We start from the raw sequence: 24,908 nt of genomic DNA, 5'->3' as shown, positions 1-24,908 counted from the left end.
ATAAGGCTGAAGCAGCGTTGCCCTCGTGGTGGGTGGAGAGAGGGAGGGCGGCAGGTCCCCCTCCGGAAACTGAACTGGAAATTAGTGAAAGGCTGAGGACTTACTGATCCCGGGGATCCTCTCTCTCTCTCTTTCTCTCTCTCCCTCTCTTCCCCCGTCTTTCCGCCTGCTCTCTCTCTCTCACTCTCTCTCTCTATCACCTTCAGGCGGCCGGAACTGCCCCCCTTCCCCTGAGGCCGGGCCGCGGTCACCATGGAGACGGTTCCCAAGGCGACAGCGCGCTCTTTTCCCAAGGCCGCTGCACTGAATCGCGGCTCCGATTCAGGGTGGACCACACTCCGGTTTATAGATATAGCGGACTCCATCGGCCTCTCTTTATTTTATCTCTCCCCCCCCCCCCCCCCCGGCCAGCTCCTATCTTTAATATTTAAAGCGGCCGTTGCCATGGCCGTGGTCGCTGTGGAAACATGACGCGCCCGCTGTGGTCACGTGACAGTTGACAGCTGTCAGTCACGGGGGTGGGGGTGGGGAGAATGGGGAGCTGCTAATTCTGAAAATAATAATGGGGCAGGAGCTGGGGTCTGAACTGTATTTTCTCATTGCATTCCTCTTTGCCCTCACCTCATTGATAGCCATGCCTCCAGCTGCCCAAGTTTCCATGATCTGAAATTCCCTCTCCACCTGCCTATCCCCTGTCAAATCCCTGCTTGAATGCAATCGATTTCAGCAAACATCTGGTCACTTCTTTCTGATCCTTTTTGTAAGCTTTGGTGCCCATTTTACACGTTCTTCTGTAAAGTGACTTGGGAAGTTGTGAGCAGTTCTAGGCACCACGTCTTAGGAAGGATTATATTGGCTTTGGAGAGAGTGCAATCAACGTAAGTTTACAGAAACGATGCCTGGACTACAGAGGTTAGGTTTCGAGAAGAGATGACACAAAGTAGGCCTGTTTTGCTGGAATTTAGAAGGTTAAAGGGTGATCTGATCGAAGTCTTCAAGATATTAACAGGAAAAGACAGGGTTGATAAAGATAAACTATTTCTGATGTGTTGGGCAGGCTGGGTCGATGTGGACTGCACTTGATGCAGTGTAGCGAGAGACAGACTTCCAACACTTGATGAGATGCAACACAATTTTATTTAACTTCTAACTATTTTACATGTTTAACTGTGGGTTGACACTATGCTGACTTGACTGGAGACCTGATAGTAGCCTAACCAGACTTACTGACTACCACATGGTGATTGCACTGGCTAACTCATGAACTATGACTGTCTCAGAGGCTGGGTCCCGAGAGAGTGGGAAAACTGGTGCCCTCTGGCTTTATCGTGGTCGTGTCCTGTCTGGTGATTGGCTGCTCTGTTCTGTGTGCTTACTGGTCATCCTGTGTGTCAATCACTGCCTGTCTGCACTCCATTACATAGATGTATATTATGACATCTCCCCCCCTTTTTGTTATATTGTTTGTGTTCAGATAATAAATATTAAGGTTCATGTGCATGTGGATGTGTATATGTGCGTGACTATATACAGAATGTGCTAAAATAAACTTATATACATAGGAAGGTGTTGCTAGTGCAGATATAGGGCAGATTAAATGGTAAAAACAATATTTACAGATGTCAAAACGATGAGGGAAAAAAATTGTGCAAAAGTTCAGTCTATAAGTTTAGTTTTTGTGGCGGGTGACAAATTCTGGTTGACTGCCTCGAGGGTGGATCAGGGGCCGCTTGCACTTGGATAGGCGGGACCGCCACCAATGCGGTGGTCGCAGAGGTTGGCAGGATTGCTGGTAGATCGATGGCCTCGTGGTAGGGCACGTCCGGAGGACGCATTGTGTGAGGTGGGATATCATGGTTGGGTGGCGGGCGTGGAACTCTGCGCAGCACCCATCTGTTGCGTCGTAGGAAGGAGCCATCAGCCATGTGGACGAGGAACGATCTCGGGGCCACTTGCTTGACCACCACAGCTGTGGCGGACCGGCCGCTGTCAGGCAGCTGCACATGAACACGATCAGTTGGGAACAGCTCGGGGAGATCCGTGGCATGAGCGCCGTATGCTGATTTATGTTGTGCCCGAGACTGCTGCATCTTTTGTATGACCGTGAGGTGGTCAAGGCCTGGAACATGGATGGCTGGAACCGTGGTTCGCAGAGTTCAATTCATGAGCATCTGCGCTGGAAACAACCCAGTGGGCAGAGGGGTTGCTCAGTATGCCAGCAGCGCCACGTTGAAGTCGGAGCCTGAGTCTGCAGCCTTGCACAGTAATCTCTTGACGATATAGACCCCTTTTTCGGCCTTCCTGTTTGACTGTGGGTAGTGGAGGCTGGAGGTTACGTGATGAAAGTTGTATAGCCGGGCAAAATCAGACGATTCCTGGCTGTAAAAACAGGGACCGTTGTCACTCATCACTGTGAGCGGTATCCCATGCCTGGCAAATGTTTCTTTGCATGCTTTAATCACCGCCTTCGACGTGAGGTCGGACAGTTTCACCACTTTGGGGTAATTGGAGAAGTAGTCGACCAGGAGGACATAGTCACGCCCCTTGGCGTGGAAAAGATCGACACTGACTTTGGACCATGGGGAGGTCACTATCTCATGTTGCTGCAGAGTTTCTTTGGGTTGAGCTGGCTGAAACTTGTCGATTCCCGTTAGGAGGCCCAGACATTCCTTCTCAATCTGAGCGTACTGTTGCTCAGTGGGCGTCATGGCTCTGGAGGCATACGCAACTGGGGCCCAGGAGGAGGAGTCATCCCGTTGGAGGAGCACCGCCCCAATACCGTCCTGGCTCGGGTCAGTGGATATTTTGATATTTTGATATTTTGGTCTCCTTAATAGGGTTGAAGAATGCCAGAACCGGGGCTGTGGTGAGTTTTGCCCTCAGCTCACGGCATTCTTTCTCATGAGCGGGCAGCCACTGGAATTCCGTTCACTTTCTGACGAGATGGCGGAGGGCTGTGGTGTGGGACGCCATGTTGGGAATGAACTTCCCGAGGAAGTTGACCATCCCTAGAAAGCGGAGGACCGCCTTCTTGTCCTCTGGGGTCTTCATGGCATTGATCGCCGAAACCTTGTCAGCATCTGGCTGCACGCCTTGCTGTGAGATGTGGTCACCAAGGAATTTGATTTCTGATTAACCGAACGAGCACTTGGCCCTATTGAGTTGGAGACCATGCTCGTGGATTCTGTGGAATACCTGCTTGAGGCGATCGATGTGTTCTTGAGGAGTTGTGGACCAGATTATGACATCGTCAACATACACGCACACCCCCTCGATACCCTCCATCATCTGTTCCATGATGCGGTGAAATACCTCTGAGGCAGAGATGATGCCAAAAGGCATTCGGTTGTAGCAGTAGCGACCGAACAGGGTATTGAATGTGCACAGCTTGCGACTGGATGCATCCAGCTGTATTTGCCAGAACCCCTTGGAGGCGTCCAGCTTCGTAAAGAACTTGGCATGAGCCATCTCGCTGGTCAACTCTTCTTGTTTTGGTATCGGGTAATGTTCCCTCATGATGTTGAGGTTTAGATCCTTGGGGTCGATGCAGATTCGAAGCTCCCCTGATGGCTTCTTGACGCAGACCGTGGAGCTGACCCAGTCCGTGGGTTCTGTGACCTTTGATATGATGCCCTGGTCCTGGAGGTTCTATAACTGCTGCTTGAGGTGGTCCTTGAGGGGTGCCAGCACCCGCCGTGGTGCGTGAATCACAGGTGTGGCATTTGGTTTGAGCAAGATTTTGTATCGGTATGGGAGTGTGCCCATTCCGTCGAACATGCTATGGTACTGCGTGATGATGTCATCAATTTCAGCCTGGAAGTTTTCATCAGGTGAGGCCATCGCCTGTGAGGATGACATGGTGTGGACTTGCTGAACCAGGTTCAGGAGTTTGCAGGCCCGAGCACCGAGCAGGGATGCTCTGTCAGGTCCTACGATCTCAAATCGCAGTGTTGCTTTAAATGACTTATTGGACACTCCGGGTTGGCACAAGCCACTGGCAGCTATGGCATTGCCATTGTAGTCAAGGAGCTGGCAGGCTGGTGGAAGAATGCTTGGTCTGACGCGGATGGTGTCGAGATCGGATTTCGAGATGAGGTTCGCCAATGCGCCGGTGTCCAGTTTGAACCGGATGTGAGCCTTGTTGACTGTGAGGACAGCACACCACTCGTCGTCAGGATCCACGCTGAGAATCGGGAGGTGCTTCACTATCTTGGAGAAAGGCAGCGCATGCTTCGTAATGATGCCCACCTGGTTGGGGATTTGAGGCACTCAGCATTAGGATCTGTTGGGCTGTCGGGGCCGGAGTCTGGCATGGCCTGCTGTATTGAACGGATGCTTCTCGCCGTGGCTGGGATCGCTAGATGCTGGGCAGTGGAGCAGATCTGCAAAGGACTGCGTAGTGGCCAAGCTTGTCACACTGTAGACACCGTTGTGATTTTGCCAGACATTGCCGCTTTAAATGGGCACGTCATGACGGCAACGTAAGCAGGTTCCGTGCACCAACGCAGTGCGTTCGAATGATGTACACACCTGCGCAGGCTGGTCGTCGGTCTCGCCGTCCCCTTGGTCGTGGCGCGCATACGCAGGGGCCTGGGAAAAGCACGCAAAATGGCCACTCTCATCGATACTTAGGCCCTGCATTTGTGCGATGGCCTGCACCCGTTCCGCCTCGTGGGAGGTTAGCTTTGCCGTTTCTGCCGCCCTGATGTGGGAGTACTGATTGTTAGCATGTTCGTGGAGAACGCACGTTTCGATGGCGATGGTGAGGGTGAGCTGCTTGACTTTCAGGAGCTGCTGGCAAAGGGAATCGGAGTGGACCCCGAAAACGATCTGATCCCGGATCATAGAATCAGTTGTCGAGTCATAGTTACATGACTGCGCGAGGATGCAGAGATGGGTCAAAAAGGATTGAAAAGGTTCATCCTTACCCTGAAGCCTCTTCTGGAAAATGTACCGTTCAAAGCTCTCATTCACCTTAAGGTCGCAGTGGCTGTCGAACTTCAGCAGTACTGTTTTATATTTCATCTTGTCTTCGCCTTCAGTGAAGGTAAGGGAGTTGTAGATGTGGATGGCGTGGTCCCTGGCTGTGGAGAGGAATAGTGCGATCTTCCTGGCGTCCAATGCGGCCTCGAGGTCAGTGGCTTCGAGATAGAGTTGGAACTTTTGTTTGAAGATCTTCCAATTTGCACCGAGGTTGTCGGCGATGCGGAGCTGCGGAGGAGGGCGGATGTTTTCCATGTCACCGGATGGCTGTTTGCTGGTCAACGCTGATTCACTCAAGGTAGGTCCGTCAATTTTCAGCATCACTCACTGGTACCATGATGTGTTGGGCAGGCTGGGTCGATGTGGACTACACTTGATGCAGTGTAGCGAGAGACAGACTTCCAACACTTGATAAGATGGAACACGATTTTATTTAACATCTAAACTATTATACATGTTTAACTGTGGTTGACACTATGCTGACTTGACTGGAGACCTGATACTAGCCTAACCAGACTTACTAGCTACCGCATGGTGTTGGCACTGACTAGCTTAGGAACTCTGACTGTCTCAGAGGCTGGGTCCCGAGAGAGCGGGAAAACTGGTGCCCTCTGGCTTTATAGTGATCGTGTCCTGTCTGGTGATTGGCTGCTCTGTTCTGTATGGTTCCTGGTCATCCTGTGTGTGACTCACTGCCTGTCTGCACTCCATTATATACATAGATGTATATTATGACAATTTCCACTGGTTGGAGATTCTAAAACAAGGGGACATTGTGTAAAAATTAGGACCAGACCATTCAGGAGAGATGTTAGGAAGCACTCCTTCTCGCAAAGGGTGGTAGAGGTTTGGAACTCTCTCCCACAAACAGCAGGAGAAGTTGGAACAGTTGTTAATTTAAAATCTGAGATAAATAGATTTTTGTTAAGCAAAGATATTAAGGGATTATGGGCCAAAGACAGGCATATGGAGTTAGGCCACATATCAGTCATGATCTCATTCAATGGTGGGGCAGGCTTGAGGGGCTCAATAGGCTACTCCTGTTCCTATGTTTTTTATCAAAAGAATACATTTCCTGCTTCGGTGCTTCTGGTTTTCTCATCAATCCAGCAATTGGTAACAGTCATATTCATATAGACAACAGTGTTTTATGCTCTCAGACTTGATTCAGTGGTAGCGCTCACAACTCTGAGGCCTGAATGTACATGGGGATGTGCCTCAGCCGAAATGTCGCAGGAACCCCAGTTCTGTAAGTTCTGCCCCACTGAACCAGACACCCACCATTTTTGTCGAGAGAGGAATGGGCAACAGTGGTGTGGTGATGCACACATCAATGGTTCATAAAGGCACCAGCCCATAAGACCATAAGACACAGGAGCAGGATTAGGTCACTCGGCTCATCGAGTCTACTCCGCTATTCAATCATGGCTGATATTTTCACATGCTGCCCTCATTTAGAAGCGGTTTTCATCACCCTCATTTCTGAAACATGACTCGTGGGTGAGTCATGGGGGAGGGGCTTGTGGCCTTTGAAGGGATGAAATCTTATCCCCTTGTGACTCTTGCACAAAAGTGACAGGGAATGGAAGACTGTGCATCATGGTAAAGAAACTACAATATAGTAATGGCAGCTTTGCATATTTAGGCCACCACAGAGGCATGACAAATGTGAGGCCCAAGAAGGCCAGGAGTTGGAGGAGGCACAGCATTGAGGCAAACAGCATTATTGATATATTGGATTATAAACATTTGGCAAATTATAGACATAGACATCGAATTTACGGTGCAGAAAGAGGCTATTTGGCCCACCGAGTCTGCACCGGCCCTTGGAAAGATCAATCTTCCTAAGCCTACACCTCCACCCACTGTGAGAGGAAACCCACACAGACACGGGGAGAATGAGCAGACTCCGCACAGACAGTGACCCAAACCAGGAATCGAACCTGGGAGCTGTGAAGCAACTGTGCTATCCACTGTGCCGCCTTTTTAAGGGTTAAAAGCCTGGGGTACGAGTGTGTTTGACTGCAGTAGTCATGTTTTTGAAAATAATCTTGTTTTGCAAGATCAGAACGTTTTTAGGAGACACAGGTGAAATTGACCAGAGTAATGTGTTTTCAGCCTGGGTTACTGTTGTGTGACTATCAGGGAGACCCTGGGGAGTTAATGGGCGGGATTCTCCATTAGCCGACGCCGAAATCAGGAAAGGCGATTGTGTGGAGAATCAGTTCCGATGCTGAAATCGTGGCAGGCCGCGATTTGATGCCAAATCGCAAAACTCCAGCACCTTGACAGCGGCATATACAGTGGACACCATTTGCACATCATTACTGGGCCCAAGCCAGTATTCTCTGGGGCCTCCGCAATTCTCCGCCTCCGATGGGCCTAGTTCCCGATGGTGTGGTTCACTTGTGCTCTTAAAAATCGCGTAACCGGTGTGGCGGCTGCATGGGGAGAGAGAGGGTGCACGGAAGGTGTCCAACATCGCCATGGTTTGCGACGTGACAGTGTTGAAAAAGAAGTGTGGTCAGGGGTGGAGAACGGGGCCATCTTGGATGGGCCCAGTACACGGCGAAATTAAAGGAGACAGAGTCGGTATAGGAGAATAGCAGACAGTAGAGGGGAATGGAGGCGCAAGCCTCCGGTAAGGCTTATAACATAGACCGTGCGGGGCTCAATGGGCTGGTGAAGAGATCTTGGATCTTTGCGCACCTAATTGGGATGATGTGGGGTTCGTGAGTGGGTTGCTGGGAGCGAATCCTGACTTGGACACACATCAGTTGATTATGGGGGGAGACTTTAATTGTGTGCTGGGACCGAGGGTGGACAGGTCGAGCCCCGGGTCAATGGGAAGGATGGTGAAAGAGCGGGAGGGTTTATGGAAAGGATGGGTATGGTGGACCCATGGAGATTTAAGAACCCAGTGGGGGGGGGGGGGGGGGGATTACTCCTTCTCACGCATGTATAAGATGTACTCCAGCAGAATTGATTTATTTTTGTAGTGAACCATGAGATATTGTTGGGGGTGGTGGGGGTAGAATACGCGGGGATAGTAATGTCAGACCACGCGCGCACTGGCTGGAGGTTAGACTTAGTTTGGGACGAGAGCAGAGGCCGGGATGGAGGTTAAACCCAAGGCCGTTAGTGGACAGGGTGTTTTGGGATAAGGTGCGATCGGTAAATAAGGATTACATGGAGTTGAACCAAAATGGGGAGGTATCAGTGGCCACATTCTGGGAGGCATTGAAGGCGGTGGTTCGGGGCGGAAATTATCTTGTTCAAGGCGCATGCGGATAGAAAAAGGAGAGAGGAGTACGAATGATTACTGAAGAGATAGTTGAGGTGGATAGTGAATATTCAAGGGCTCCCATCAAGGAGGGATTGGCGAAAAGGAAAAAAGTTACAGGGATAGTTCAACAGATTGGGAAGGGAGGGCTAGTGGGGTGCAGTATGAATATGGAGGGAAGGCAAGCTGCTTGTTAGCCCATCCACTACGGAGGCAGGATACGGACAAGGGCGGAGGTGTTAGTGTCGAAGACAGGCAAGATAAACGAGACGTTCGGGGGATATTATGAGGAATTGTATAGGGTGGACCCGATGGCCAAAGATGGGGATATGGGGCGGTTCTTAGACAGGCTGGAATTTCCGCGGCTGTATGAGGAGAGGAGGTAGGCGCTAGAGGAGCCTTTAGGTCTGAGGGAGGTAATGGAAAGCATAAGGGTGATGAAGTCGGGGAAGGCCCCAGGGTTGGAAGGATACCTGGCGGAATTTTATAAGGAGTTTGTGGCAGAATTGGCACCACACTTACTGGGGGCATTTAACAAGGTGCTGCAGAAGGGGTAGCTGCCGGAGACGATGACACAAGCGATAATTACACTAAACCAAAGAAAGGGAAGGATCCATTACAATGTGGGTCGTACAGGCCCATATCACCGTTAAACACGGATGTAAAAGTGCTGGCCAAGCTGGTGGCAGGGAGGATGGAAGGATGTGTCCCGGGGGGTGGTTGCAGAGGAGCAATTACTGAGTGTGATCATGACCCCGCCGAGAGGAGGGGTACCGGAGGTAGTGGTGTCTATGGATGTGGAGAAGGCATTTGATTGGGTGGAATGACAGTACCTGTTCGAGGTCTCGGGAATGTTTTGGTTCGGGCCAAAGTTTGTGTCATGGGTGCGTCTGTTGTAGGTGGCCCTGGTGGTGAGCGTAAGGACCAATGAGATGAGCTCATGGAGTTTCGGGTTGTATAGGGGAATGAGACAGGTGTGTTCTTTGCGCTGGCGATAGAGCCCTTGGCGATGTCAGTCAGTCGGGGGTCAGTAGAGTGGCAGGGGGAGTAAGGAGCACCGGGTGTCGCTGTACGTGGCTGATCTGCTACTATATGTGTCAGACCCGCTGGAGAGTCTGGGGAGGATTATGAACCTACTAGAGAGGTTTTGGGCCTTCTTAGGCTATAAGTTGAACGTGGAGAAAAGTGAGGTGTTTGAGTCGGGTCGGAGAGACAATTTAGGGGGTTACCATTTAGGGTAGCCAGGGATAGGTTTAGGTATTTGGGGATCCAGCGATCGGAGAGTGGCCGACACTAATAAGTGGAACTTAACAAAGTTGTTGGAGGAGATAAGGAGGACTTTAGGAGGTGGGATACACTGCATCTGAGGCTGGGCAGGGAGGGTTCAAGTGGTGAAAATGAATGTCCAGTCAAGGTCTTTTATATTTCAGATGCTCCCAATTTCTATTCCAAAGGCCTTTTTCGGAAGTTGTATACAGCCATGTCGGAGTTTGGATAGGCGGGAAAGGTGCGAAGGATGAAGAGGGCCCTGCTGCAGAGACAGAAAAAGGGGCTGGCGCTACCAAACGTGTTGCATTACTACTGGGTAGAAAATATGGAGAAAGTGAGGTGGTGGTGGGAAGGAGAGGGATTAGAATGGGTTAGGATGGACGAAGAGTCCTGTAGGAGGTCCAGCCAAGAGCCATGGTGACAACGCCATTGCCGCTGGCACTGAGGAGATATATTGAGGGCACAGTGGTACAGTCCATGATTAAGGTGTGGTGCCAGCTGAGGAGACAGTTTAGGATTGATAGCTGTCGGTATTAACGCTGTTGTGTGAGAAGCAAGGGTTTAAGCCGTGGGAGACTGAAACTGGAGAGATGTTGGACTGGTGAGGGATTTGTATCTAGAAAAGAGGTTCACAATCATAGAGGAGCTGAGGGAGAGGGTAGAGTTCCCGAAGGGAAGTGAATTTAGGTATTTACAAGTAAGGGACTTTGGAGCAAAGGTGTGGAAAAGATTTCCCAGGCTACCGAAATAGGCCCTATTGGAACGGTTACTGCTTCCGGACGGGGAAGGGGAGGGTAGGATTGGGGACACATATGGGTGGCTGAGAGAGCAGGGTGTGCACAGGTGGTGAGGATCAAGGAGGAGGAGCTGAGGGGGAGATAGGATGGGGTTTTAGCTTCCAGCTACTGTTGAGTAAAGATTCAGGAGTTCTGCTCCTTTTCACAAACACCTTTATTCTCCTTGAATACAGCTCTGTACAAAACTCAATCACCACATCACATGCCCACAAAGACCTCCTGCAGCCTCTTTACATCAATGAGACATCCAATCATTCTGCAACCAACACTCTCATTACCGGAGTAAAACTGCTTGTTAATAGGACAATGCCTTCTTTCTGGTCACTATCTTTTTCCTCTTCTGACTCTTCCATGTCATGTGTAACTTCAAACACGCTATTATTATAAATTTTTAAAATATATGTTTTTTTATTGGGTTTTTGAACAAGGTATAATTACCGTTATGTACACAGAATAAGAAACATATATATACACATATTTAGAAGAGAAGGGCACACCCCAACATAAAATACAATAAAATATGAAATAGAATAACTGGTAGGGTATTGTGCACCAGCTCGACAGCGGCAGCTCTGTACACCTGGCAAAATTATTTACACCAGGTAAGTAGGCGACTGTTTGGGAAGGTGGTGGGGGGGGGGGGGGGGGGGGATTGGGGAGGCAAATATACATTTGGGTGCCGGGGAGATAATCACAGTGTGCGATACTTGGCTGTGTTTCGCGTTGTTGTCGCCTGCTTCTCCCGGACGGGTCTCGCTGCCGTCCCGCGCTCGCCTCCGCTTCTGCTGCTCCTCCAGTCCTCCATCTTTATTCTCCTCGTTCCTCGCTCCTGGAGATGTCATGCACATTTTGGTATCCCGTGCCTTCCTTCGGGCTCCCGTTTCCCTGCCCACTGTCCCACCCCGCTGGTTCTCCTCTCTTGTCACCTCCCCTTCACAGTTTGCCTTTCTTTCCTCAGGTTTAGCCATCCCCCCCCCCTCCCAGTCTATCTCTCCCTTTCATGCCTTGGCTACCTTCACCTGATTCTTGACTACTTTCCCCTGATTCTTGGCTACCTGGCTATTCTTCCTCTTGTTCGTTGGCCACAAACAGGTCCTGGAACATTCGCGTGAATGGCTCCCACGTTCTGTGGAAGCCGTTGTCTGACCCTCAGATGGCGAATTTGATTTTCTCCATTTGGAGAGATTCCGAGAGGTCAAACACGCTATTATAACATGTCGGACAGTTGAAAGCATAATGGTATTGAGAGTCACACCGAAAACATTTTTGGGGTTCATTTTCCTATTACCATTCTCCATGTCTATCCTCCTGTAATAGGTTTTAAATGGGGTTCTGTCCTCATAATTTCCAGGTCCCGATCTCCTTCCATACTGTCGTAACTGGTTTGTCGCCATACAATCGTGCCATCCTGTCAGTAGTATATCTTCCATAGTTTGCTTTATTGCTGACTGACCCATTTTTGTCATAAGAGCCATAGGAATTGGATGTTTCCCCAGAAACTTTCTTAAGGCTTCTATCATCTGATCGAATAAGGTATCATTATCTGCAAACTTAACTCCTGTCAAAACCAAGAGCCTATCCATATTGATCACTCTAGCACAGTCCACTAACTTAAATGCCAACACGGACTGTGGAAATCCCAGGCGGAGTTTGTGCAGCCTTTTGTGTAGTCTGCTAAATTCCATTATATAGTCCTCAATATAGATATCCTCTGTGACCAGGCTTCATACGCATGCAAGCCATCTTTTTGATAAATCTTATCCATAAAACGCAATAGAATCCCCAGACCTTCTTCTGAGTCTAAACCTTCCAATTCCAGCTCAGAAAACACTTTGCTTCGGATTTTACTCTCATAAGGTAGAGAAAGAGCCAATGCTTGTTTCTTGTTTCCCAAGGCAGTTACCTTAGTCCACATAACAACTTCACTTCTCCATTGGTCGTACAATCCCCTTTCAGAAAATAATGGCGGATAGTCATATCCGGACATCTTTATTCTAGGTTCAGCTCTATATTTTTTTCCCTTCACACTCACTCCTTGATTTTTTTCTTCTGGAAAAGTTGTATCGTTCAACGCTTTACATTTGCACAGCAACCATTCTCTGCTACCATTGTTAGCTTCCAGCTACCGTTGAGTAAAGATTCAAGAATCCTGCTCCTTTTCACAAACACCTTTATTCGCCTTGAACACAGCTCTGTACAAAACTCAATCACCATATCACATGCCCACAAAGACCTCCTGCAGCCTCTTTACATATCAGTGTCAATTAGTAGATACTTAACATCAATGAGACATCTAATTGGAATGACTCTCCACCCATTCCTGAATATGGGAAGTGTGGAGTGAGGCATTGCGCAGGGTGAACCCGACCTCCTCATGTGAGCGGATGTGTTTGATACAGTTTAAGGTGGTACACAAGGTGAATGTGACTCAGGCAGGAATGAGTGGATTCTTCCAGGGACTGGCAGACGAGTGCGAGAAGTGTCGGCAGGGACCAGCGAACCACACGCTTATGGTCTGGGGCTGTGAGAAGCTAGAGACACACTGGGCAGGAGTGTTCAGGACACTAACAAAGATTGTGGGGGTGGAGGTCGGGCCGGACCCTATGGTGGCAATTTTTGAGATATTGGAGAGGCCAGAACTGTAGGAGGGGAGGAAGGCCGACGTCATGGCCTTTGCCTCTCTGCTTGCCTGGCAGAGAATTTTACTGGAATGGCGGTCCGCAATGCTGCTGGGCTAGGGGATCAATATGACTTCCTCAGGCTGGAGAAAATTAAGTTGGAACTGAGGGGTTCAGCAGACGGCTGTGAGGCACGGTGGCCATGTTCGTCGTGGGGGAGGGAGGGGGAATCACAGGGTGAAAAAGGGGAAAGATATGTACAGAATGTAAAACTGTGAGTTGGGGAGTGTGTTCCCCGGGATTATTTATGTTTTGTAACTTTTTGATAAGTTTGGAATAAAATACATTTTTTAAAAATACTAAACATTTGTTCTAAAATACCAATTTTCTATTTCTCCTGCAATCACTCCTGGAGGGGAGTATTCTTTCCATACAGTCTTACAAAATGAAATATTGGGGTTTCGGTCCAGTATCCTAACCACTGTTGGGGTCTGGTCTGGGATCGTAATAGCACGCAGCAGGCAGGAGAAGGAAAAGGACAACTGGGTTTTACCCTGAGGTAAGGGTCTACTGACTGCAGTGTGACTGAGAAACAATGCAGAAGTAGGCTCAGGTTCCAGGGAACTGGTCACTGGCATGATCCAACAAACTCACGCATCATAGTCTGCTGATCCTAATGCCCTGCCAGTGGCTCTCCAGGTCACCATGGCTCTTAATTTCTATGTAGCAGGCTCTTTTCAGACCTTAGCAGGAGACCTCTGTGGCATCTCACAATCAGCTGCACACAATGATGCCCCACTTGCTCAGGCGAGGAGCATATTAACTTCCCAACTCAAAGGATTTGCAGAATTAGTAGGATCCCTTCAAGTGCAGGGGATATTGACTGCATCCACGACATCAGAAGGAAATCAAATCATAAACCTGACACCTTCCACTTAATGGATGTGCAAGTGATGACCACCAAAGCTTTCTTGCATGTCTTAGCAAGGTAATCTGTGTGTTGTTTCTCGTGTCTTAATAAAGCTCGTAGTCTCAAAGATGGAGAAGATGCTTTATTGTGAATTTGTTCTGTCTTCAGAGCTTAACTTACGGCTACCTCAAATGCTGCCTGCCTGTGTCTGTGTCCTGCTACCAGTTCTGCCTTCTGTGAAGTGTGTCCTCACTTCCTGTCCCTGTGTATTTATAGCTCTCCCGTGCTCCCTCTAGTGCTTGCTCAGTTGTATTGCATCTACTCAGATCTACAATCACCACAATCTGGAAGCTGTCATGACTTATTTATCCTGAGGAATTCGGAACTGCCTTAGCGTTTTCAAATACTGACACAAATCTTTGGTTGGCTTCTGGAGGACAATGTGTACCTTTAAGGACGTGGCTTATAGCCCCCTTTGGGAAGTCATAGAGCCCATATAAACAGAGGACTACTGTATAACAGCAGCCATTTGGTGACCGCAGTACAATAGAGTTAGCTACTGGTATCCTGAAATAGGTTTCTTGTGTCTTGGCTGTTCCGGAGGAGCTCTGTAATATCCTACTGCAAAGGTCTCACAAATAGCATGCTACACAATATGGTGGAACAGAGGAACCTTCAATCAGAGTGGGTGGAGGTTGGGCCGATAGCTACAACATTTGAGGACGATGAGGAAGATGAGCAGCAGGAGGAGAAGGAGGCATCTGTTCAGGCATATGAATCTGACACAGAGGAAGAGGGTGGCAAAGGCAGATCAACTGAGGGGCAGTCCCATATACTCATGGCTGATTCTTTACAGGGGTTGGGGGGCGGGGGGGGGGGGGGGGGGGTGGGGGTGGGGGGGGGGGGGGGGTCATTGCTAGAAGACTGCTAATGCTGAGTAGATTCTCCTTGGATCTTGACAGCTTACAATTTGCATCAGCCAGGCCCCGGTGAGCAGCTTCCTCATAATAAACCTTTAACGTGGAAACTATACTACCTCAGGTAGTGCCCATCCACGATGAGAGGAAACCAATAGCATATACTAAAAGTCAGCACCATCAACATGGCTGAAACCATGACCATCATAACCATTGGTCTCACAATAGTGTAAAAATACACCTTGAGAGCGCCTTCACAATCTGGACCCTATACATATATGTTAGAGACTGTCAATGAGCTGGTCAACATGTCATGTAGTGTCTACTCAAACCATGCCCAAAGTGGGGCTTTACACCCATGACCTACAGATATGATTATATGTGTTAATAATTTGCAGCCACTGCATATTATGCAAGGTAAGGCCACACTTGTGTTAGAACAACTCCTTTAATAACCTTCCACATTATCCATTCACTACCAACGTCCAGTTTCAGGAGCTATTGAACGTGCAACATGCAATGGTGTCAAACACTTCAGGTCCCTTTGAAACCAATCTCAACATCTAGAACACAAAGGTTGCCAATATAGTGGGGGCAGCATGCTTTCATGGAGGACACATGGCATGTTGACATTGTGGAAAATACACTTCAGTGACTGTGTAAGACTCATGTACGGTTGATTGCTTCAACTCAGCATTAATGCTTGAGCAGCACCTAATAAACAGGATCTGATCTTTGAGTCTGATCCTCCCTTAAGGTTACTCATTGATGGGCAAGAACTGCTGCAAGGAGCATCTCAATCTACAACCCTTGGTGCACTACTGCCTTATCTGAGGGTCTGGAGAAGGCCTTCCAAATGAATGGAGTCACCTTTGCTCCCGATGGCGTCAAAGAGAGATGAATCCAGCATGCACAGGCTTCAGTGCCGCTGGTAAGAAACATCTTCATTCTGTCAAAGTCCTTGTGAAGGGTATTTGTGTATCAAAGCAACCAAAACATTTTTGGCTATAGGGATATGCATTTACAAAATGCTTAATTGTGATACGTGATTACTATGGTAAACCCATTAACGATTGAGGCGAGATGGCGCATTGTGCTCATGAACGCTCTTTCAAAATGCTGTCTTGGAAGAGATGAAGCTATGCTGCTCAACTTTCATTCCGTCTGGCATTAAGGAGCATGGTGTAGGAATTCCATCATGCATTGGGGATCTACCTCAGGTTGTAGCCTCAGAATTTCTGCAGGGGAAACCATTGTCACTTTGTTGGAGAGGCTGAGCGGCTGGAGAAGATGAAGAAGATGAAAGTGCAGAGATGCTCTCAGTCATCTCAGATGCCCTCCATCACCCTAGGTTGACCTTTAGGTGGGGCTGGCTGCAGAGCCGGAGCAGTCAACTATTTCAGCAATCATTTTGCGGGTGTCCTCTTAAGGGAATGTAGCTCCTCATGTGTTCAATGATGTCAGTACTCATATCCTGACTATATTGCTCCAGGCTACAGAGTGAGCCTTGTACACTTTGCAAGGAGTGACACTGTATGTGCCTCTCCATGAGGTTTGCCATTCTCTCATGGTTGAAACTCATGTGGTCGAGCCTCTGAGACAAGGTGGAGCTCATAACAACAATGAACTCGTCCACTTACGGTGCATGAACTTGTATTGCCTCAGGGAACTCCACTTGACAGCCACATATCTGCTGCTGATTATCCGAGTAATGTGTCCCAAAAGGCAACTCCTGAGGCTCCACGATCTTGTCCACTGGAGCATCATCATTACCTTCCTCCCTCCCCTGAGGATGACTGTGCACAGACTCAGACACCTCCTCCTGCACTCTTGTGTGATGTACTTCACCCCATGCCACCGACCCTGTGTCCGTGTTACATCCTTTCATTTTTCTAGAACCTGTGTTGTCAGAATCCTGCTAGTCAGATATAATGCTGCATTCTTAGTCATCTCCTCATTTTTTGGGGGACTATCTTCTTGGTGTGGGGGGTTAGGGGCTCTCTTGTCCTTCAGATACTACATAAAGAATTATGATAGCATACAGGAAAAATATCTTGAATCTGTCAATGTATCATCAGAAGTATAGCCTCTGTGGCAAACAACCCACCTTGCCAGGTAATGGTAATGGGACCTCTTCTCCATGGTTCCCTATTGTGCCCAGAATGGAGGCTATCTCTTGCCATGCCAGCTTGGCTTCTGTAGGTGGATTCTAGGATGGCACGGTGGTTAGCACTGCTGCTTCACAGCGCCAGGGACCCAAGTTCAATTCTGGCCTTGGGTGACTATGTGTGGAGTTTACATATTCCCTCCTGTCTGTGTGGGTTTCCTTCCATGGTCCAAAGATGTGCAGGTTAGGTGGACTGGCCATGCTAAATTGCTCCTTAGTGTCCAGGGATGTGCAGGTTAGCTTACAGGGTTACGGGTTTAGGCTGTGTGGGCAGGGCAGTGGACCTGGGTAGAATGCTCGGAGAGTTGGTGCAGATTCGATGGGCCAAACGGCCTCCTTCTGCACTGTAGGGAATCTATGGATTCTATGATTCCTGGATTCAATATGGAGTGTTTGGAAAACAAAGTTATTTTTAAGGGATTTATAATTGTGTTGGCAAACATTAGAAATAAGGTACAGTTTTAAGTGGGCTTAACTTAACGTCTCTATGCCTGGGAGGGTAAAACCTTTTGTTAGATTCATGCTGGACAAAGGTGTTTGTATGTATGGGGGTTGGTTAAGTTCAAACAGTGTTTCCATTCTGCTTAGAAAGGCTACAGCATGAAGAATAAATGAAAGGCAGAACTATATGGGTGTTGCTTAGCAACTGGGGTCTTGTATGGTAGAAAAACTTTTAAGTTTTAGTTTAGCTGATTTGATTGTAATTAAAGATAGGTAGTGAGAGAGAAGAAAGCTCTCCCACCTCTGCGTAAAATAGTTAATTTATAACTCTATAGAAGGAACATCTAGAACATAGAACATAGAACAGTACAGCACAGAACAGGCCCTTCGGCCCTCGATGTTGTGCCGAGCAATAATCACCCTACTCAAACCCACGTATCCACCCTATACCTGTAACACAACAACCCCCCCTTAACCTTACTTTTTTTTTAGGACACTACGGGCAATTTAGCATGGCCAATCCACCTAACCCGCACATCTTTGGACTGTGGGAGGAAACCGGAGCACCCGGAGGAAACCCATGCACACACGGGGAGGACGTGCAGACTCCACACAGACAGTGACCCAGCCGGGAATCGAACCTGGGACCCTGGAGGTGTGAAGCATTTATGCTAACCACCATGCTCTCTTTGCTTTGCTAGAAAAAGTGCCACGCAATGGAGTAATGGTTAAGGAAACAAGTGCGGAGATCTGAAGAACAGCTAGGTAAGGAAAGTAGAGAAATGAAGAGACGTTTCCAAGAAGTCTGAGGCTAAGGGAATTGAATACAGCACTGTTCAGTAAAGACAGACAAAGCTCAGAAGAAGGCCAAGACACCAGAAAGATATCTGAAGTTATTGTCAGGTTAACGCGATGTTACTATAGCCTGTGGAACATGAATTGAAGTAACTATGGAAATCTAGCTGGATCTCAGATCTTGCGTAAAAACAGTTCAGACTAAATGGGAAACCTAAATGGGGGGTGATATAAAATCCTGGACTGGATTTAATGTTAAAAGTGGAACAAAAGTCTGGGCTAAAAGAGTAATTTATAAAACCTGGCATTGATTTAGGAATGCAAACTGTAAGGGAACGCATTGTTATTAAAGAAGATTTTAAAACATGGGCGCGATTCTCCGCAAATGCGGCGAATCGCAAAGGCTGCCGTGAAACTGGCCGTGCTTCACGGCAGCCTCCGCGCCCCCTCCCGGGACCCGATTCTCCCCCCTGGGCGGGGCTAGCAGCGGGACCCCGTGAAGCACGGCATCGCGGCCTTAGCCTGACGCGCACAATGACGTCAGCCGCGCATGCGCGGGTTGGAGCCGTCCAACCCGCGCATGCGCGAGGCCGTCATCTCCCTCGGCTGCCCCGCGGACTGATCCTGCGGGGCGGCAGAGGGAGAAAGAGTGCGTCCGTTACGGATGCACTGCCCGCGATTGGTGGGCACCGATCGCGGGCCCATGCCCCAATCGGGGCCCTGGATGCCCAGAACGGGCATGTTGCGGCCGGTTTTACGACAGCAGCAAGCAGGTGTGTTTGCCGCCGTAAAAACGGCTGTAAAGGCCTGGGAACTCGGCCCATCGGCGTGGGGAGAATTGCTGTTCGCCGTAAAAAACGGCGAGCAGCGATTCGTGTCGTGGGGCGGCCATGGGGGGGGGGGGGCGGGGGTGGGAGAGAGAATAGCGGGAGGGCGTGAAAAATGTCGGGGACGCTCTCTCGCTATTCTCCGACCCGTTGTGGGCAGCGGAGAATCGCGCCCCGTGTTTTTGGGAGTGAAGTTTGGAAACTCTCATATGATCAGAATCTGGGGGGATTCTGAGGAATCTGAACTTGGGTTCAGAGCAGAGTGTGTGTATTTGACCACAGTCATCCTAAAAATTACTTTGTGCTAATGAGACCATTTTAGATTACTTTGCAATCTCTGTTGATCTTAAAACAGTGTGTGTCAAACAAGAGGGGGAATAAATGAGTATCACCTTAATTCAATTTTTTCATGTTTAATAAATGTTCTTTTCTTGTTGTTGAAACTAATTAACGGTCCTGTGACTCTGTTCCTCCATGTTTTTTCAAAAATAAAAGTTACAGGGCGGGATTTATGAACACCCCGCCACATGTTTTTTGGTGGTGGAGGTGGGCTGCCAGTGAAATCAACCAACCCCGCCTTTGTCAACAGGATTTCCCACTGACGTGTTGAGAAATCCTCATCCCTCATCACCGGGAACGTGCTGAGAAATCCTCATCGCCGGGAAACCTGGGGTTGGCATGGGACCGGAATTTCCGGCCAATGTGAACAGCCGGGAAATCCCACCCACGATCCTTTGAGCCAGGATTTTATTTTGGGAGTTATTTCTTTATTTTTAAAATAAATGTAGAGTACCCAATTCATTTTTTCCAATTAAGGGGCAATTTAGCATGGGCAGTCCACCTCGCCTGCACATCTTTTGGATTGTGGGGTCAAAACCCACGCAAACACAGGGAGAATGTGCAAACTTCACACGTCCAGTGACCCAGAGCCAGGATCGAACCTGGGACCCCTGCACCGTGAGGCAGCACTGCTAACCACTGCGCCGCCCCTTCCCGTCCAGTTATAACATCAACTAACATCCTAACAGGAGTGTCGTCTCTGGACCTCCTACACCAGGATCTGGGTGCAGCCCCTCCCACTCCCTCCCCACTTTCCCTTCTGTGAGACATTCAGGCACAAGAAATATAAAAAGAAAAGGCATGCAGGGGTTCCGGCTTTGAATGGTCTCATGCACAGATGTAACACACAGACACTTCCTAAGTTTAAGGTAATTGGCAAAAGTAGTGAAAGCTATGAAAATAATTTTTTAAAAATAAATAAATTTAGAGTACCCAATTATTTATAATTTTTTTCCCAATTAAGGGACAATTTAGCATGGCCAATCCACCTAACCTGCACATCTTTTGGGATGTGGGGGTAAAACCCACACAGACATGGGGAGAATGTGCAAACTCCACACGGGCATCCAGGGCCGTGTTTCGAACCCAGGTCCTCAGCGCTGCAGTCCCAGTGCTAACAACTGCGCCACTGTGCTGCCCTGAAAAAAAAACTTAATTGGTGCAGTTAACTTACAGAATGCACCGCCAGAGTGGGTGTGGTTGGTGGGTGGCAGGCCCAAATCCAGTTAACCCCCGAATGCACCCTCCCTCCCCACACCGGAGGGAATATTCAGTCAAATTTCTCTCTCCCCACAAGGGTTTGTGGAGTTGGGAAATTTCCCAACACTGTAGCAAAAATCCAGCCCTGAATCATAATGTCACGAGTTTGAAGTTCCACTCTACAATCTTGGGCAGATCATTTAGACCGACAGTGCCAAAGAGCACTGCACTGTCAGAGATGTAAACTGTGAAGATGAATGGCTTTCTTAAAAGTAAAAGACGACCAGAGTCTCAAATAGGCAAATATTGGACTAGGATCTCACAACAGAATCTGTTGGAGCCAGCTGTGCAGGAGAGTTCAGGACAGGACAGGGCAGTGCTAGTGTAAGCTCTGTACAGAGCTCTCAGGCCTCGAGTTAATAGTCTACAAATAAGAAAATTAACTTGGGAACAAAGCAGTATAAAGATGATTTCTTGAAGTATGGTTTTGTCAATTGTGCCATTGTAAATAAGGATGCAGAGCCCATGTGTGTTAAATGCAGGAAAGTACTGGCAAACGAGAGAAGTTTTAGATTTTAAAAGAGGTGGGTGAAAAATTCCTTTTGAGGTTGACACACTACCAGAAGGATATGGATGCTTTGGAGAGGGTGCAGAGGAGGTTTACCAGGATGTTGCCTGGTCTGGAGGATGTTAGCTATGTGGAGAGGCTGAATAGACTCGGGCAGTTTTCATTAGAACGACGGACGTTGAGGGGTGACCTGACAGAGGTCTACAAGATTATGAGGGGCATGGATAGAGAGGATGGGCAGGCAGTCTTTCCCAGGATGGAAGGGTCAGTCACTAGGCGGGCACAGGTTTAAGGTCCATGGGGCAAAGTTTACAGAAGATGTGTGAGAGGTTTTTTACATAGATGGTGGTGAGTGCCTGGAACTCGCTGCCAGGGGAGGTTGTGGAAGCAGATACATTAACGTCATTCAAAAGGCATCTCGACAAATACATGGATAGGATGGGTATAGAAGGATACGGCACAAGTGCTGAGGGTGTTGGCCAAGGGTGGTATCATGACTGGTACAGGCTTGGAGGGCCTAAGGGCCTGTTCCTGTGCTGTATTGTTATTTGTTCTTTATTGTTCTTTGAGACCTCAGAGTCAGTTATTAACTTAGAATCGACTCCAAATTAAAAGACTATGCTAGTGTAGCTGACCTGCAATACCACATTAAAAACACACCAAAAGCCCATGTGTCTGTCAGCATTCCGGTGTGGCATCTCCCAGGAGTATCCAGTACTAAGTAAAACATGCATTTTGTTGCTGTTGCCCTTCAAGAACACTTACAGTGCGAGGTTGTATTTTTTGATCTCATAACAATGAAGATGGCAGTGAAGAAGTCTGCACCTGATATGTGCATTGCCCTCTTCTCCTTTGAACCTGATTCAAGTAAGGTTATGAGGATCAAGCAGGCCCCCCTTTGTATTAAAGGGAAGATAACGTGGTGTGTGTCGTTGGTCGCGTGAATCTCAAAGCTTGGTCGGCGTGTGTCGCGAAGTTCGGTCGGCGTGGGTCACGAAGGTCAGCCGGGTAGCAAAAATGGGTCCCAGGAAAAAAAAGTTTGAAAAACGCTGCTTTAGCTAATACCTGCCTTTTACTCTCAGATTGTTTCTTTCGAAGAACCGAATTCAATTTCTCAAATTGCCACAGTGCAACTTGAGTTGATGCTCTGAGCAATTGAGATCTCTGGATTATCAAGTCCAGTTACATATCTAGTACGGTAATACAGTGAGTATGTCTGAGTGGGTAGTGCTTTAGGCAGATGGCAGAGGCAGTCTGTACTACCCCAGGCCATACTATGCTTGACAGAAAACTGTAGTAGCTTTATTCTTTGTTTCCCATGCTTAAAAAAAAGCCTAGAGGGAATTAAGACAAAAGGAACCAGACTGGTAATAAATGAGAATCAAAGAGGAACAGAAACCTAGTAATTGAGAAACTGGAAGAAAATGAAAGTGAGATTTGGCAACTGTAGAAATCTGGTCAAAAGATATGTGACCTAAAAACTCAGCAAGATAACTCAGTGTATACAGAGACAATCAAAACATGGCATTTTTTAAATATATATATATTTATATATATATAAAACATTTTCCATTTCAGTGTGTTTCAAAGCAAAATTTCACATACACCACAAGCAGTAGAACAAACAGATTAATAAAGGGCCGCTGATTTTTACAATTAAGGCATGTTTTTCCTTTTTAATATAATCTGCACACACACAGACAAACAGAAAGTAAAGCAACATACATCTGTACATAGATGCATTGAGATGAAAAAAACTCAATGTCTATGGGAACGTACTTATCAACACATCTACTCTGCAATCGGGCAGTGGAATAAACATAAAGGCAGGTGTTCTTTTTTTTAAAAAAGAGAAGCTTCGTATCCAAGCGGTGACTGTATTGGCTTTTCACTTTATCTCATTTTAAACCAATTACTGACAGAAAGAATACCCACAGCTGTGTCCCTTGATATTTACCACTGTCCATTGTGCAGAACACCAAGATTGAAAGCTTCAACCACTCTCCATTATCAGAACCTCACCAAAAGAAGTCTGCTACACAAATCACCATTCCACATAGAAACACCCCTTTTGGTTTGAATCACGGAGCTGGCAATAAATCTTGAATCAAATTTCTTGCCTATTCTGACAAACATGTTATTTTACTTTCTTGGTTCCATGAAGCCAAAACAAATCAATCCACATACACATTAAAGGTTTACACAGAAAAAACGTATTCAGCCTGCCAGAGCTAAGCTGGAGGTTAATGTTCCCTTATTTTAAGACAGTGTTCTTCTGTGCTGTAACAATCCTGTTATTCTGTGATATGTGCATATTCTGGATGATCAGGTGTGGGAAATCATGCTCTCTTCTCCCTAGCTCAGTTTTTACTGAGGCAGGGCCTTGGCTAGAAGAAGTAAATGAGCCCAAAAGTGCACCCAAATTGAGATTGTTGGGCCCAGTAGTTGCTCCCAACCAGCAGCCTGTCTTCCTGACTGTAGGCTCAAAAATACAGACTCACTGGACAAGGTATAGAGTGCTCTTTCGGAGGGTCGGTGCAGACATGATGGGCCAAATGGCCTCCATCTGCACCGATTGTATAATTCGATAATTCCATTAAAATATTGTCAGGAGCATGGAGAAAAGGACATGTTAGGCTTTGAGGAGATGCCAAGGCCTGTTATTTTAATCGTGCTGGAGCCTCTGCATAAAGAAGTAGCAGCAAGGATTCTTAATGCTGAGAATTCCTGTATTCTTGGCCTGCGAAGCAGGAGGTCGGGATTGACCACCGATGCGCAGGGAATGGTGGTTCCGAGGGTCACTTTTGGTTTTCCCACCATTGACAGAATCTCTCATCCAATCCAAACTACCATTTATTTTACAATGTTTTGATTATTTTGACCTCTTTACAAGAGGGGGGTGGGGGGGGGGGGAGGCTATCAACTCGTACCTGAACCTTTCTATGATGCTCCCTCTCAAAACCTAACTTTGCTTGGGACTTGTGGTCCCCTAGGACAGGTGTGGTTGCCTCAAAACTCTCTGTGAGTGTGACAACCACTCAACTGGCAGTGCCGGCAGCAAAGGGGTTAGGGTAATGCAAATTGGAGGGAAGGAAAATTAAGATTCCCAAGGAAATATGATGGAATGCCACCTGCATGGCTGCGTCTTATGAAGTTTATGAAAATTTGTTTGTATCCTATTGATATCACCGTTTAGAATAATAAGAACTTCATATTGCCACATGTGTTTATGACACTGGGGTCACAGTATATTGTTGCCTCTGCCCTGTGGGTCCAAAGGGTGTGATAAATATAACTGGTGCAGATGCTCGAGTCTGATTACTGAGAGATAGTCGACCGATAAAGTATGGGGGTCCTTTCCTATGCGATCACCTGAAATGATTGCTGTCTTCATTCCAAACATGTAAGATTTGGAGGCAATGGTGTTGGCAGATTCACTTCTATGGAAATTCTAGATCTAACAATCAAATAGGATTCCAAATATAGTTTATTCCAAGTACAGTTTTAGGTCCTTCTCCTGGAAACAGCTACTTAATCTGAAGTGTCAGCAGTCCTCCAATAGTTAATCTGAGGATCAGGGAAGACAAGCCCAATTCATGTCCATCAATGTTCACACATGTGTAATTTCAATCGGAGTTACTGCAGACAGAGGAAGGAACCCTCTCAGTCTTCATTGGTCAGAGAGAATCTTTTGTTGTCCAATGTATATATAACCCCCCAATCTCAAATCATGTCTGCTCTTTCTGGGCCAAGGCCACATGTCACACACACACACAATTTTCAAATAATCTATT

General features: G+C 47.6%; 1 protein-coding gene across 2 annotated transcripts in view; it reads right to left on the bottom strand.

The window, feature by feature from the left end:
* kif9 (kinesin family member 9) overlaps window positions 1-304 on the bottom strand; it is a 200,068-nt gene extending 199,764 nt beyond the window's left edge. The window contains exon 1 of one of the 2 annotated variants that reach the window (XM_038808918.1): window positions 105-304. In XM_038808918.1, the coding sequence (XP_038664846.1) occupies window positions 105-254 (150 nt within the window). In that variant the 5' untranslated portion in view covers window positions 255-304. The remainder of the gene's footprint in view (window positions 1-104) is intronic. The other variant, XM_038808916.1, reaches the window with a different exon arrangement.
* Window positions 305-24,908: the final 24,604 nt, after the last annotated feature.

Source organism: Scyliorhinus canicula, chromosome 10 (assembly GCF_902713615.1).
Source record: "Scyliorhinus canicula chromosome 10, sScyCan1.1, whole genome shotgun sequence".
In the NCBI taxonomy this organism is placed as follows: domain Eukaryota; kingdom Metazoa; phylum Chordata; class Chondrichthyes; order Carcharhiniformes; family Scyliorhinidae; genus Scyliorhinus; species Scyliorhinus canicula.
This window is presented reverse-complemented; position numbering and strand designations above follow the sequence as displayed.